This window comes from Somniosus microcephalus, chromosome 24, assembly GCF_052327205.1.
Source record: "Somniosus microcephalus isolate GS21.2 chromosome 24, FLI_Smic_1.0, whole genome shotgun sequence".
Taxonomy (NCBI): domain Eukaryota; kingdom Metazoa; phylum Chordata; class Chondrichthyes; order Squaliformes; family Somniosidae; genus Somniosus; species Somniosus microcephalus.
This window is the reverse complement of record NC_141010.1, coordinates 27162428-27178938: the sequence shown is the minus strand read 5'-3', so window position 1 is coordinate 27178938 and position 16511 is coordinate 27162428. Positions and strand designations below refer to the sequence as shown.

Here is a 16511-nt window from a genome sequence, read left to right as displayed (position 1 = left end):
TAAAAATCTTTATCTTCACCACTTTCCCACCTTGGATACATTTGTGTGCACCTTTGGAAGTGGTTTAATGAGTTGCAGTGAGTGGTGAGACATAACGGTACCTCTAGGAATGGTGCTGCGTGTGAAAGGAATGGCTTGGTTATTGTCGGGATCCTTTACGGTGTTGCTGTGGGGTGGTGCCAACCTGACGCAGCATGTGGCAGCCATATGGGTGTACAGCATAAAGTGAAGTAAATCTGGACGTGATGAGGCCATCCCTGGCAGCAATATGCTTGGGTGCTGGTGGGATCTGGCCCGCAGGTTCTTCCTGCTCCTCCTCCTTGCCTTCCAGCTGATGCTCCTCCTCCTCTGGAGAGGCTGTGCGCTCAGTGCTTTGCTCCTCATGCAGCGCTAATCCTCGCTGCTGTGCTATGTTGTGCAGGGCGCAGCAGACCACGACGATTCAGGAGACCCTGACTGGTGCGAACTGAAGGGCTCCTCCAGATTTGTCAAGGCATCTGAAACGCATTTTAAGCTTGCCTGTTGTCTGCTCTGTGATGCATCTGGTGGAAATGTGGCTTTCATTATATCTCTCCTGAGCCTCAGTACTTGGTCTCCTCAAGGGTGTCATGAGCCATGTCTTCAGTGGCTAGCCCATTTCTCCAAGCAGCCAGCTGGAAAGTCTGTTTGGAGGAGTGAAGAGCTGAGGGAGGGTGGACTGGCACAGGATGAAAGAGTCATGGCAGCTGCCAGGGAATTTGGCACACACATGCATGATGATCTTCCTATGGTTGCAAAACAGCTGCACATTGAGGGAGTGGGAGCCCTTGCAGTTGACAAAGACTCCTGGGTGATGTGGGGATGCCCTGATGGCCACATGTGTGCAGTCGATGACGCCCTGCACCCATGGGAAGCCAGTCAGAGTGGCAAAGCCGAGCGCCCGTTCAGTAACACTGGCTTCATCAGTGGCAAAATTGATATAATTCGCTGACTTGTCAAAGAGGGCATCGGTGACCTGTGTGATGCATCTGTGGGCAGCCGACTGCGAGATGCCGCAAATGTCTGCTGCAGATCCCTGGAAGGAGCCCGAGGCGAAGAAGCTGAGGGCATTGGTGACTTTGACAGCCACTGGTAAGACATGTCCACCCGCTCCTCTGGGCTGCATCTTGCTCGAGCAGTGTGCAAATGTCTGCGACGACCTGGCGTGATAGGCTGAGCCTCCTTTGGCACTGCTGTTCCGTCATGTTGAGGAAGCTCATCCTCTGCCTGTATACCCTCTGGCATGGTACAGCCCTGCGCTGATGCCCTCTGTCCTGTGCAACATCAGGTGGTTGAGGAGAAGGTTGGAGGCGTTGTTGTTGCTGCTGCCAGTGTACCCGGTGCTGCTGGTCTTGGGGCTCACCGTGGTCCAATTCTGAGGACCAAGGTGACACTGTATAAATGGCGCCCATGCTGATGGAATAGACAGCAGGTCAAGTAGAGATCAGAGGAGCAGGATGTCAAAGGTGTGATAGGTTGCAATAATGAGGTGAGATTGGATAGTGATTTTGATGTAAGCACATGTGTGCTGGGAATGCAGCCAGCAACAACTTCTGCCTGAGGAAAGTGATCAGCTGTGAGGTGGGAGGTTTTACAGTACATTTCATGCTGACATCTAATCAGCTGCAGCAATGGCCACTCAACTCCTGCCTCAGGCTGACAGACGTGGTTCCCGAGCTGCGTGAATCCCGTGGGCAGCCAGGGAAATTCAAAAGGTAGGCAGAAAAAAGGCTCTTAAGGGTCTGACAACTACCTGGTAATGATTTGAATTCAGGTCACCCGCCTCTGCCGGTTGGGTCGCTGCCACACCAGCAAACGCGCCTGAGGAAAAGGCGCGTGGGGGCGGGATGACGGCGGGTTCCGACCCGCTGCAACTTATTTCAAATTTCCCACCTAACCCACCTCCAATCGCGCCCGCGTGGACCCCAGAAAATTCCAACCTTTGTATCTGTCTTCACAGTAGAAGACACAAAAAGCATATCAAAAATAGTGGGGAACCAAGCAGCTAATGAGTGTGGGGAACTTAAAGTAATTAAAATCAGTAGAGCAAAGGTACTTGAGAAACTAATGGGACCAACAGCCAACGAATCCCCTGGACCTGTTGGCCTACATCCTAGGATTCTAAAAGAGGCGGCTGCAGAGATAGTGGATGCATTGATTGGAATCTTCCAAAATTCCCGAGATTCTAGAACGGTCCCAGTGGATTGGATGGTAGCAAATGTAAACCCGCTATTCAAGAAAGGAGGGAGAGAGGGAACAGGGAACTACAGGCCAGTTCGTCTGGCATCAGTCATCGGGAATATGCTGGAATCCATTATTAAGGAAGTGGTAACAGGGTGCATAAAAATCATAAAATGATTAGGCAGAGTCAACATGGTTTTATGAGAGGGAAATCGTGTTTAACAAATTTATTAAGAGTTTTTTGAGGATGTAGCTAGCAGGGTAAATAAAGAAAAACCAGTCAATGGCCCATATTTTCCGATCCCTACGGATATGTACGAAGTAGGGACCTCGCAAATGCCGGTGTCAGGCATGCACTGCGCATGCGCTGAAAACCGGCATTTCCGATCTATCAAGAATCCTCTTGACAGATCGGACGCCTGCCCTGGAGGAGGGCCTCTGCGGGCAGAGAGTTCCGCTTTCTGCAGAACCTCCGCCCGCAGAAAACCCTTAAAAATCTTATGCCTGGAAAAAGCCTGCTTTTACCAGCATAAGAGTTTTTAAAAAGTTTTTAAAAAAAGTTTCCACTCATTTAGAATTTAAAAATACTTTTAAAAAAAGGTAAGTTTATTTTTAGCCCCGTAAAAAACTTGAATTACTTTTTCAAAAAATTAAATTTTTGTTTAAAATATTTAATTTAATGTAATTTTAACTAATTTTAAAAACGTAATTAAATATTTTTTTTAATGTTTTGCTGTCTTTTTGGAGTGATCTCCATTCATACTTTTGACATGTCTAAGCTGTCAAAAGTATGAAGGGAGATTCCCTTCTCCCATTGGCTCCCCATGGCCCACGTGATCCCAGGGACACTTGTGAACCGCATGCGCCCCTGGGATACCTGGGCCCTGTGCATTTCATCGTGGCGAGGCCCAGGAGCGGAAGTGGCTGTACCTTGGGAGCCCTCGGGTAAGGGCATAGATTTTTTCCAGATCGGAGGCCTCCGCATGCAGGAAGCCTCCGATTGGAAAATATGGGCTATTGTAATATATTTGGATTTCCAAAAGACATTCGATAAGGTGCCACATAAAAGGTTGTTACGGAAGATAAGGGCTCATGGGGTTGGGGGTAATATATTAGCATGGATTGAGGATTGGTTAACGAACAGAAAAAAGAGGAATAAGAATAAATGATTTTCTGGTTGGCAGGCTGTAACTAGTGGGGTGACGCAAGGATCAGTGCTTGGGTCTCAGCTATTCACAATTTATATTAATGAGTTAGGTGAAGGGACCAAGGGTAATGTATCCAAGTTTGTTGACAATGCAAAGCTAAGTGGGAAAGTAAGCTGTGAGGCGGGCACAAAGATCCTGCAAAAGGATATAGACAGGTTCAGTGATTAGGCAATAAGGTAGCAGATAGAGTATAATGTGGGAAAATGTGAGGTTATTCACTTTGGAAGAAAGAATAGAAAAACAGAATATTTTTAAATGGTGAGAAACTATTAAATGTTGGTGTTCAGAGAGATTTGGGTGTCCTCGTACAGGAAACAGAGAGTTCGCATGCAGGTACAACAAGCAATTTGGAAGGTAAATGGCATGTTGGTGTTTAATGCAAGGGGGTTGGTATACAAGACTTGCTAGAATTGTACAGGGCTTTGGTGAGACCACACCTGGAGTACTGTGTACAGTTTTGGTCTCCTTATCTGAGGAAGGATATACTTGCCTTTGAGGCGGTGCAAAGAAGGTTCACTAGATTGAGTCCTGGGATGAGAGGGTTGTCCTATGAGGGGTGACTGAGTGCATTGGGCCTATACTCTCTGGAGTTTAGAAGAATGAGAGGTGAACTCATTGAAACATATTGGGCTAGAAATTCATTGTAACCCAGGAATGGGTGGTAAAATTAGAAAAGTTGGAGAATTAGCGCCAGGAGCTAATGCTTTAGACTGCACACAAAATTCATGCTCACCACTCAAAGAAATGATTGGAGTGCTAGTTCAAGTCTTTAAGCCCAATCTTAAAAAAATTCCAAACAAAAAGGGTTAAAAGTCGGTTGGACGGCAGACCGGATAGGTCTCGGCAGACCTGGAGGCTCTTGACATTAGTCTGGAAAAAAGCTAGAAATTCGGTATCGCCCCAATTGGGGCACCAAATTTTAAAAAGTTGTAGAATTAGCGCCAGGTGCTAATCCTTCTGACCTCCCACTAAATTGATTGTTAGCGCTCCAAGAAAGAACTGGAGCGCTAAATCAAGTGCTAATCACCTAACTTAGGGCGCTACACACAGAGATCTGGGTGCTACCCACAGAGCAATAACCAATTTCAGGTGCACGCCAATCAAGACTCATCATTCACACTGGCTCCTTCCAGTTCTTAAAGGGGAGGTTCAATCATTCTGCATAACCTCATTCTCAACATTGTTGGCTCTGAAGGCGACCTCCAAGCAACTCAACAGCTACACCTATTATCCTCATGGCTGATCCCAGTCCCAGGGAGAGAGCTTGCCATTTCAGCGACCAGGCATTGGAGGCAATGGTCGCGGCAGTCGAAAGAAAGAGGGCAGTGTTATTCCCAGCCACTGGCAGGAGGCCTTTGCCCCAGGTCTTCAGGGTAATGTGGAGGGAAGTGGCGCAGGACATCTTGACCAGCAGTGTGGTCCTCAGGACCCTCACACAGTGCCGTAAAATATCAGCGACCTCACTCAGGTGGTCACGGTGAGTACATGCTTCAACAAGTCCCACATACCAGCATCTGAACCTCAGTCTGTACACACTGCACAAACCACCACACCCCATCACTCACCCACCAAGCATCTCCACCTCCTAAAACTCACACCCACATCTCACGCCTTGCCTACAATCACAGCTATTCAACTATGACAGGCACATCTCCCAAACACACAGCTGCACACTCACTCACACACTTTCCTTTCTCTTGCAGGCCAAGCTGGGCCACCATAGGAGGGAGCAGCAACGAACAGTCGGGGGTGAAGCGGACATCCAACAGCTCACAGACCTGGAGGAGCAAGTGCTGAGAGTCATTGGGCGGCAGGTGCTGGGCGCCATGGCCATCGGTGATATTGAGCCCCTTGGGGGCAACAGTGGTATGTTCATCCCCTCTCTGTCTCTCATCCCAATTCCCCCTCACAGCGCAAGCCTTCCCCACTTTCCAGCTCCTGATACTGCGTTCCTTGTTCGCTTCCTGCCCCCCTGCCCTCACCTTAACGTGAGTCTTGTGCCTTTATGCTTTCAGAGAATCAGCAACCAGCTGACCAGCCTGTCCCTGAGCCTCCCACTGAGAGTGAGACGGGAGAAGAGGAGGAGGAGCAAAGCACCGCGTCACCATCGCTCACCCGCAGGCACCACCTCAGACACTGGGATTACGCGATCGTTATAGGCAAGGTTAGTAGAGGGGTCTGCGCAGGGTGATGCACCGGGGATGAGCGGAATGCAACAAGGCATGGGGAAGGGTAGCTCAGGAGCCAGCTCCCCGGAGGGCGAGTTCTGCTGCACAGGGCTCAGATGAGGACCTCAATGGGGAGGCGTTCACAAGAAGGGTGATGGGCATGCACAGCGAGATGATAGGTGCAATGGCAAGGATGCCCGAGAGTCTGTCGACAGTGGTAAGGAGCGTGGAGGAGTCTGCCTCCAACACAGATGTGCAGCCTGCCAAGGATGATGGACTCCCTGAGAGACCGTGGGGACCCAGAACTCATGCCGTGTGTCATGGGCGATGTGGCAGCATCCATTGCAACACAGGTGGAAGTGACGCAATGTCTTAGTGCTGTAATGCAGTCAATGGTTGCTGCCATCGAGTCTCAGACTGCTCTCATGCAGTCTCAGCTTGATGCCACGCAAGCTCTGACTGCTGCCCATTGTCGCTGTGTCCACCACAGTCCACCAGGTATCTCACCGGTGTCTCAGCGGGTCAGCAATCTGCTCCAGCAGATTGCTATGGATGCTGAGGTGCTGCCCTGGGGGAGTGGCAGTGGGTCAGTCGAGCAGGAACCTGCTGTCCTCTCTCAGGATGACAGCATTCCTGCTCCCACTAATGCCACTCCGCCATTGCCCTTGTCACTGCCTATCATCCAGCCAAGCCAGACTGCTGCCGCCCAGCTTGAGGTGGTACAGTGTACAGCTGGGCCTTCCAGGCTTAGAGCTGGTCGAGGGCGTCCTGCAAGGCCATCTGTAGTCTCTGGCACCGACACTCAGCAGCCTTCCACCAGCCCTGCTGCAGCCATTGGGGACAGACTACATAGGAGCAGTAGATCAGGGAAAGGAACTGTGAAGAGTGGAAGTAAGAGTTTGCACAAGAGTGCTTAGTTAATATTGTTCTTGTATATACGTGTTTACTGAATGTTGATAAATTTATGAATTGAATGTTGCAGATTTTGTGCTGTCTCTCATTTCAGCTTTGCGCTGTGATATGGCAAGCAAAATGGATGGAATGTTGGGGATGTGGTCAGCAACCGGGATGTGGGGTAGAATTTATTGGAACCGCACTCTGATCAGGCAGTTACGACCCGCCCTTCCAGAAGGCCAATTGAGTGGCTGCCTCCTCCCTCGCTGCTGTTCCTCCTCCTCCTCCTCGTCCTCTCCCTCTTTCTCTTCCTCCTCCTGAGGTGGTCCCACTTTGCCTGGTGGCAATGGCTGGGCCCTCATGATGGCCAAGTTGTGCAGCATGTAGCACACCATGACGAAAAGGGACACCCGCTCAGCCGAGTACTGGATGGCTCCTCCCGAGCAGTCAAGGCAGTGGAACCGTTGCTTGAGCACTCCAATGGTCTGCTCGATGGTGGCGGCATGGCTCTCATTACATCAGTGCTGGACAGGAGTGTTCGGATTGCAGAGGGGAGCCATGAGTCAGGTGGAGACCGGATAGCCCTTCTCTCCAAGCAGCCAGCCGCGAGCTTGACATGGTGGCTGGAAGAGTGCTGGCACACCGGTCTGGCGCAGGATGAAGGCATCGGGGCTGCTGCCAGGATAGCGGGCATTGACAGTGAGGATTAACTGTCTGTGGTCGCATGCCAACAGCACATTAAGAGCGTGGTAGCCTTTGCGGTTACGGAAGATCTCAGGATTGTAAGGTGGCGCCCACAAAGCCACGTGGGTGCAGTTAATGGTGCCCTGCACCATGGGGAATCCCGCTATCCTGGCAAAGCCACACGCGTGCTCGTCCTGCTTCTCTCTGGTGATACAGAAGGAAAAGGAAATGTAGTCCCTTCTCCTACTGTAGACAGGTTCTATGATCTCCCAGATGAAGCGATGGATGGCGACCTGCGAGATGTTAGCTATGTCTCCTGTTGCAGACTGGAAGGATCTGCTGGTGAAGAAATTAAGGGAAACGGTGACCTTGACTGCCACTGAGAGAGCCATGGTCGCCCTGATCTGAGGCTGGAGGTCTGGTTGCAGGAGGTGGCAGAGTTTTGTGGACACCTCCTTGGTGAAGTGGAGCCTTCACCACTGCTCCTCACTTAATTGGAGGTAGAAGTGCTCTCGGAATACCCTCGGAGGGTAAGGCTTCTTATTGAGAGCCCTGAAGGCCCGCCTCCTCCCTCTAAGCACATGTTTCAGTCTTTCTCGCTGCCTCCGCTCCCTCTGCCAAAGATCATGGAGGGTGAGTCGACTGCCAGTACACCCCCCATTAATGTAACCAAGTGTGGCAGTTTGATTTTTTAAGAATAAATGTAGCTACTTTTTAGCTGCCACAGCACTCCTGCTATTAAATAACCTTGAAATCACAGAATGGGAATGTTGCACTATGTGAAACTGACAAGAAAGCACTGAAACTCCACTAACCTATAGTTGCCACTCATTACTGATAATCCCTTTAAATAACATCCCTGGAGCCGGCTTCCTGCTGCGTCATGTCAGCTCTCCCTGTCGCTGTTTACTCCAGGCGCTAAGGTAGGTGGCGACAATCAATTTTGCAGATTGGGTGGTCAGTGAGCATTGCACACTCACTGACATCACGATCCACCTTGTGTTGAGGCTCCCGGCGATAACCGTTAGCAGCAGAGCTGTGGTGGGGGGGGGGGGAGGGGATTTGGTGTGCGGCATTGGATTCGCCTTGTCCCAGCGATAATGCTCCAGCGCCCTGTTTAGCGCCATCTACTTCCACTAACGGGAGGCACTAAGGTACCAAATTTATCCCCCATAAGATTCTGAGGGGGAATTGACAGGGTAGATGCTGAGAGGGTGTTTCCTCTAGCTGGAGAGTCTAGAACTATAGGAGATAGTCTCAGGATAAGGGGTCGGCCATTTAAGACTGAGATGAGGAGGAATTTCTTCACTCAGAGGGTTGTGAATCTTTGGAATTCTCTACCCCAAAGGGCTGTGGATATTGAATCGTTGAGTATAGTCAAGGCTGAGAGAGATAGATTTTTGGACTCTAGGGGAATCATGGAGATTGGGCGCGAAAGTGCAGTTGAGCTCGAGGATCAGCCATGATGTTATTGAATGGTGGAGCAGGCTCGAGGGGCCGTATGGCCGACTCCTGCTCCTAATTCTTATGTTCTTACTCTGTTTTGCAGCAAAAGAACTGGACTTGCTGAGAGAAGTTGCACTGCTAGCTGCTGGGCATTGCTTATAATGTTAAGCAGTCATGTAGCTCCATTTGAATGCTGGCAGGCTGGTGTTGTGTTGCTGCTTGCATGCAACAGAAAGGGTGTGAAACTGAACGTGGTTTTAGTCCTCCTGCTGTAATACATTAATGTCAACAATCCTGAGTTATACAACTACTCTTGTTTTTGTGTAAAGCAGAAAAGTATAACAACGTACTAAATTCGGAACATGAAAAGGCTCTAAATATAATAAGCATGTAAATCTACATGCAGAATCAAAGCTGTTCTAGAGAAATTCCATCCATGTGGAAGAGTTTTTGCCAGTAACACAGCAAAGTAGTGAATGTAATGACTGTGCTTACCTGCCACCAGTTGAGGTCTTCCTGATTCACAATCTGTAATATATCGCCACAGGTAAACTTCAAACCAGCTTCTTTGCAGGGGATCAAGTTATCATTGACAGGTTCATACTCAAAATGGGACTTCACAAAGACCTGAAAGATTTAAAAAAATTACACTAAGTTATTTCTATTCCAATAACATACTCACAAACGAGTGTGATCAAATTTGGAGCATTACCAGAACAGGAACTTTCATTTATATAGCACCTTTGACGTAGTAAAACGTCCCAAGGTGCTTCACAGGAGCACCAATCAGACAAAATTTAGCACTGAGCCACATAATGAGATATTAGGACAGGTGACCAAAAGCTTGGTCAAAAAGGTAGGTTTTAAGGAGCGTCTTAAAGGAGGAGAGAGAAGTGGAGAGGTGGAGCGGTTTAGGGAAGGAATTCCAGACCTTAGGGCCTAGATAACTAAAGGCACAGCCACCAATGGTGGGGTGAAGGAAATCACAAATGCACAAGAGGTCAGACTAGGAGGAATGCAGAGTTCTTGGAGAGTTGTAGGGCTGCAGGAGGTTACAGAGACAGGGAGGATGGAGGTCATGGAGGGATTTGAACATAAGGATGAGAATTTTAAAATGGAGGCGTTGGACCAGGAGCTAGTGCAAATCAGTGAGTACAGGGGTGATGGGTGAACAGGATTTGGAGCAAGTTAGGATACGGGCAGCAGAGTTTTGGATGAGTTTAAGTCTATGGAGGGTGCAAGATGGGAGGACGGCCAGGAGAGCATTGGAATAGCAGAGTCTGGAGGTAACAAAAGCACGGATGATGGTTTCAGCATTAGATCGGCTGAGGCTGGGGCAGAGACTGGCGATATTATGGAGGTTCAAGAAGGTGGAGAGGAAATGGGGTCAAAAGCTCAGCTAAGGTTCATATAGGACACCAATGTTGCAAACAATCTGATTCAGCCTGAGACAGTGGCCAGGGTGGGGGATGGAATTGGTGGCTGGTGCTGAAGACAATGGCTTCCGTATTGCCAATATTAATTGGAGGAAATTTATGCTCATCCAATACTGCATTTCGGATATGCAGTGTGACAAGGTGGTGAGGTAGAGCTGGGTGTCATCAGCGATCATGTGGATCCTGGCATTGTGTTTTCGGATGATGTTGCCGAGGAGCAGCATGCAGATGAGAAATAGGAGGGGGCCAAGGATAAATCCTTGGTGGGACTCAAGAGGTACCTGTGCGGGGCGGGAAGAGAAGACATTGCAGAAGATTCTCTGGCTATGACTTGATAGGTAAAAGAGTGAAACCAGGCGAGGGCAGTCCCATCCAGCTGGGCAACGGAGGAAAGGCATTGGAGGAAAATGGTGTGGTCGACCGTGTCAAAGGCTGCGGACAGGTCGAGAAGGATGAGGAGGGATAGCACACCATGGTCACAGTCACATAAGATGTCATTTGTGACATTTATTAGGGTCATTTCAGTGCTGTAGCAGAGGCAGAAACTTGATTGGGGAGACAATTATTACAATGTATTATTCAATAACAACTTGCATTTATATAGTGCCTTTAACATAGTAAAATGTCCCACGGTACTTTACAGAGTGTTATCAGACCAAACTATGACACCGAGCCACATAGAGAGATATTAGGACAGGTATTCTGACCAGAATTAGAGCAGGAAAGAATGAATTAACAAGACTATAAAAAAATGCAAACAAAGCATAATGATTCATTTCTAGAGGCATAGAATTGAAAAACAGAGAAGGTATGTTAAATTTGCATAGAACCTTGATTAGACCACACTTGGGGGAAGAAATTGTGTACCTTTGCACCTCCCGTTATCGCCTCCGGGGCGCGGTAACGGGGCAGTAATAACTTACCGACCGAGCACGGCGAGACGATCGACTCCCGCAATATTCGGCAGGAGGTTTGCAGCGGCGGTATGGCGTTGCGTCCTGATCTCCTTTGCCCGGAGACCGTGACGTCATCACTGTGCGCATCGCCCCAGTAGTGACCTGGACCTGAACTTTGGTTCCGCCCCCTGCAGCATCGCCAGGCAAAAACACCGACAGCTGCAGGAGGCGTTCATTGGGAGGCCGGGCGCTGCGGGGGCAATACTTAAAGGCGAGGTGGCCGAAGTGAGTAATAAAAAATCTGAAATGATGTTTCTGGGTTTTTTTCAGTTTTCTTCTTCAGCGATCGATCAGCCCGGAGTACTGTGCACAGTTCTGGTCTCCATATTATAAAAAGGATATAGAGATACTGGGGAAAGTGCAAAAAAGATTTACAACGATGATACCATTATCTATCATGAATGTCTGAACTGGCTGGGGCTCTTTTCTCTAGAAAAGAGATTGAGGGGTGACCTAATATTTAAAATTATCAAGGGGATTGATAAGGTAGACAGAGAAAATGTTCCCACTTGTGGGGAAATCCAAAACTAGGGATCATAAATATAAGACAGTCACCAATAAATCCAATAAGGAATTCAGGAGAAACTTCTTTACCAAGAGAGTGGTTAGAATATGGAACTTGCTACCACAAGGAGTAGTTGAGAATAGTATAGATGTGTGTAAGGGGAAGCTAGTTAAGTACATGAAGGAGAAAGGAATAGAAGGTTTTGCCGATAGGGTTAGATAGGGTTAGATAAAGTAGGCTGGAGGAGGCTCGTGTGGAGCTTAAACACTGGCATGGGCCAGTTGGGCCAAAAGGCCGGTTTCTGTGCTGTAATTTCCATGTAATTCCACGTGATTCTATGAATTAACAGTTGGTCTGGGCAGGAGAGAAGACCAATCACTACAGCTGTTTAACAGTGCATTATTCACTATAGTGTACATGATCTAATTTGGCATGATGGATGCAAACTGTATTTAGAAGAAGTTTACAGCCAAACCATTGGTTAGAGCAAAAATCACTGCACAGATTAGAGACAGAATCACTCCAAAAACAATCATTTTGTAAAAAGCATCAGACTATGTTAATTACAATACTGCACAATATAGTAATCTCAGAACGTTCAAGGTTTAAAAAAAGCTAACAGAATGATCAAATAGCACGTAGACCTATGTATTGTAAAAATTCTTGAAATATAATTAATAATAGTGATGTAATAAAACTCACTACGTACTTGGTTTGAGTATAAAGCAAGGCTTTAATCAACTTGTTTCAAAACATGGAGGTCTAGTTGTACTTCACTAGTTCCTGTCTTACAAAATGTCCCTGGCAAGCTGGGGCCACGCCCGAGTATTTATACTCCTTGGACGGCGGCACCAGCTGGCCGTCCAGCGTTATTTCATGAGTAGTTTCTTGATGACGATGAGATTTATAACAAATAGGATCCCTCTTCACAAATCAGCATCATCCTGTTTTACCCTTGCTATTTCTTGAAAAACAACAACAACTTGCATTTATATAGCGCCTTTAATGCAGTAAAACATCCCAAGGCGCTTCACAGGAGCGTTATCAACAAAATGTGACACCGAGCCACATAATGGGATATTAGGGCAGATGATCACAAGCTTGGCCAAAGAGGTCAATTTTAAGGAGCGTCTTAAAAGGAGCAAAGAGTGGTAGAGGGGGCGGAGAGATTTAGGGAGAGAATTCCAGAGCTTAGGGCCTTGGCAGCTAAAGGCACGGCCACCAATGATCGAGCGATTAAAATTGGGATTTTGCAAGGGTCCAGAATTGAAGGATCGCAGATATCTCAGAGGGTTGTAGACAGCTGTCTACAGGTCCCGCACAACCTGGGGACGGCTTTTCAAATGTGAAATTTTGCCCATGCGTGAAACTTTGATTAGGCCACACAACCTGTTAAAGGGACCACGCACCCAAAAAATATTAGGGGTAACACTGGCTGTGGGGCTGGAAGAGGTTACAGAGATAGGGAGGGGAAGGCCATGGAGGGATTGGAAGACAAGAATGAGAATTTTAAAATTGAGGCGTTGCTTAACCGGGTGCAAAATGTAGGTCAGCGAGCACAGGGGTGGTGGGTGAACGGGACTTGGTGCGAGTTAGGATATGGGCAGCAGAGTTTTGGGTGAGCTTAAGTTGATGGAGGGTGCAAAGTGGGAGGCTGGCCAGGAGTGCGTTGGAATAGTCAAGTTTAGAGGTAACAAATGCGTGGATGAGGGTTTCAGCTTCAGATGACCAGAGGCAGGGGCAGAGTCGGGCGATGTTACAGGGGTGGAAATAGGCGTTCTTAGTGATGGTGCAGATATGTGGTCGGAAGCTCATCTCAATGTCAAATACGACACTAAGGTGAAGGCAATGGCTTCGGTCTTCCCAATATTGAAGAGGAGGGGGACAATATCTAAGGTGAGGGAACTGTTAACAATATCAGCTAACATGGAGGTCAGGAAAGAAAGTTGGGTGGTTAGCAGTTTAGTGGGAATAGGGTCAAGGGAGCAGGAGGTGGGTCTCATGGACAAGGTGAGCTCGGAGAGGGAAGGAGGGGAGATAGGAGCGGGAAGGAGGGGAGATAGGAGAGAAACTAGAGGAAAATGCATGTTCAGGGATAGGGCGGGGGGAACAATCAAATCTTGTAAATCTACATGTAGGATCAATGCTGTTCTAGAGAAATTCTTTTAAATATTAGTACTTGACCTTTACACCGAGATCATTGTACTGCTTTAATTAGTAGCTATTTTCTTTGTGTGGTAGTGATCTTTCTAAATCACTGTTGTTCAATACAAATCACTAACCAGCCACAGGTATTGTAATACTGTTTTAACCACATGCATTAAATTTTAGCAGAAAGCGCCTTACACACACTCACACAATACAGGTTAATATACTTCACGGGGTAGAGTTTCTGCTTTGGGCGCAAACAGGAAATTGCCTCCATAATGCGCTTGAAATTGCGCTGGTTGGGTTAGGCTTCAAGTTTCCACAAAAATTCATTTACTTGATCACAAACGTAAGCTCTTCCATGAACCAGGGGACTCGGGCAGTGTAAGAAAACGTAAATGTTTCTTTTTTTTCTTTCCATTAAAAATTATTCCTTTGGTGAATTCAAGAGTGGTCACCTGGTGCAGTTTTAATAATACAGCTGAAAATGGGTTTAGCAACAAAAATAAGCATTTTTAATAAGGGTGTCCAGTTCTCCACCTGCTGATTTAAAAACACCAAAAATGACTTTAAAAAAATACTGAACCATTTAATAGTTTCATTGGTGAACACGAGTCAGTTTCTTAGTAAATTAAATCATTTTTGCCTGCTAGTTCCTGTGTGCCTAAGAAAATGAGCGCAAATTGAAAAATCTTCCCGAACCAGCGTAATTGGCGGAATTTCACAATTTTGTCCTGTGTGGGGGGGAGCTAATTTTGTGGACGGGGCCTGATCCCAGCGAAGTGAATCTTGAACCAGTGCAAACGATTGTGGAAAACACAAATGCAAGTGGTTTTGGGCGTAACTCACATACGTTTAAAATTCCACGATCCTTTGCGCTGGATTGGCCAACTCCGCCCGGGTGGAAGGAGAGCCAGGGAGAAGCAGGCCCCGGGACGTCGGTACCACGGCGGCTGAAGATCGTCGGGCAGGAGTGCGGGAAAGGCGGAGCGAGGCGAGAGCGGACCCTATTGTGATGGCGCCGATGAAAATGGCTGCCGTCCTTGCGGGCTCCGTGCGTACCAGGCAGCTAAGTGTCCTTTGCTGATTGGTGCGCTCGGCTCGTTAAGAAAAAAGCATTTCACTGACTGGATTTCACTTGTTGTATTTGGTTATGTGACAAATAAAATTGAAATTGAAATTGAAATTGAAATTGATTGCGCTGATATTACTAGCGGAAACAAGTGGAAACTCTACCTCCAGATGTGTATATTTATTTAACAAACACCTACCATTATTCAGTAATCAAGGAAGTAAAATGCTCACAACAATCAAAAAGCACTCACACACTCTGCTTTTCATCTTCTCATTTTGCCAACAAACAGATAAAAGGTTAGAATACACCATGCAAATATGAGCATTGTGATCAGCGTATAACATACTGAGGATATCAGAACATATAAAACAGGGAGAAGAACGTCAAGTGTAATTTAAATATAATAATTATGTCTCTGCCTCCGCTTTTCTCAGGGTTCCTAGTTAATGGCTACCATGCAGGTGCCAACAGGCCAAGATGCTGTGAGGACAGATGCATTCAGCTGATGCCTCTCTTTCATTCTTTCACCGAAACATCTGTGTGAGAAACTCCTTCACTTTATACCTATTATTACAATGCTGCAATTAGCTTTGTATCCTGGTACAGGAAAACCAATTTCAGATCGACTCTAGTGAAATTTGCCTGACCTGCTCGAAAACTATTTTTCATATTCCTATCTTTTTGTTTCAAGCTATTCAGACAAGCCCTTGTCTATGTTGTCAGCAACTGACAAAGCCAATTTGCACAGTGGCCACCAGATGTTGCTCTAGTGTGATACGAGCTTGATGTGATGATCGGTTTATTTCTAATCAGCGTTTACCCAGCAGCCTGCAATTATTATTGGATGCACTTAATCAAAGAATTAAAATTAAAAGCTCTATTTACAATCAGTAGTGATGAGCTATTAATTAATGCTCTTACCTATGAAGTATATGACCATGGAAAATAATTACCATGGTACAATAGAAAATACTGTGGTCTTTTACTGCAATGCAAATCATAATGGACTCCTTTTATAATTAAATCTTGATCTTACAAAATTACACTACTGCAATATATGTGGGTAGAACAAATGAAGGACAGAGACACGACGAGTTGCTAGTCCATGTGCTTGCTTTATTAGGCCAGAGCGAACTGAACATGCTCACACCAAACCATGTGATAATGGCCCAGAAATTCGGGTCTCCACGGGTGAGTACGCATGGGGTACTCACCCGTAAGTCCAATGGAAGTGCCGGTGTTGTGCATGCACTGCGCATGCGCGGGAAACCAGCACTTCCGTTCCCCTGAAAGGGGTTCAGAGGTGGAACGCGTGCGCAGGAGAGGTAGCGCGTGCGCATCGAACTTATGTTTTTTTTGCAGGTTTTCCTGGGAGGGTAAGTCTCCAGAAGTTAGACATGTAAAAAGCAATCGCAAGGCCTGCTTTTTACAAGGTAAGTGGTGAATTAATTAAAATTAAAACATTTTTTCCACAGGTTTATTATTTTTAAATACTTTAAAGAAAGGTAAGTTTATTTTTAGCCCCATTAGAAAATGTAATTAATTTCATGTAATTTATAGTTTATTTAAAAAATGTGATTTTTTAAAAAAAAAATTGAGTTTTTAGTGATGTTTTGGGGCTTATAGTATTTATAGGTTTGACAGCCCTTCCTGTCAAACTTATGAATGAAGCATTCCCTGCTACCATTGGCTCTCCATGGCCCACGTGATCCCAGGGGACGCATCGAACTAACTGCGCCCCTGGGATACGCAAGCACTGCACGCCGGCAGTTGGAGGAGGCCCAGGATCGCA

At 46.9% G+C, this 16511-nt stretch overlaps 1 protein-coding gene across 2 annotated transcripts in view; it reads right to left on the bottom strand.

Annotated features, from left to right (window-relative positions):
* mpp2b (MAGUK p55 scaffold protein 2b) overlaps positions 1–16511 on the bottom strand; it is a 667238-nt gene that overhangs the window by 36968 nt on the left and 613759 nt on the right. For both annotated transcript variants that reach the window (XM_085966350.1, XM_085966349.1), the window contains one exon: positions 9095–9226. In XM_085966350.1, the coding sequence (XP_085822476.1) occupies positions 9095–9226 (132 nt within the window). The remainder of the gene's footprint in view (positions 1–9094; positions 9227–16511) is intronic.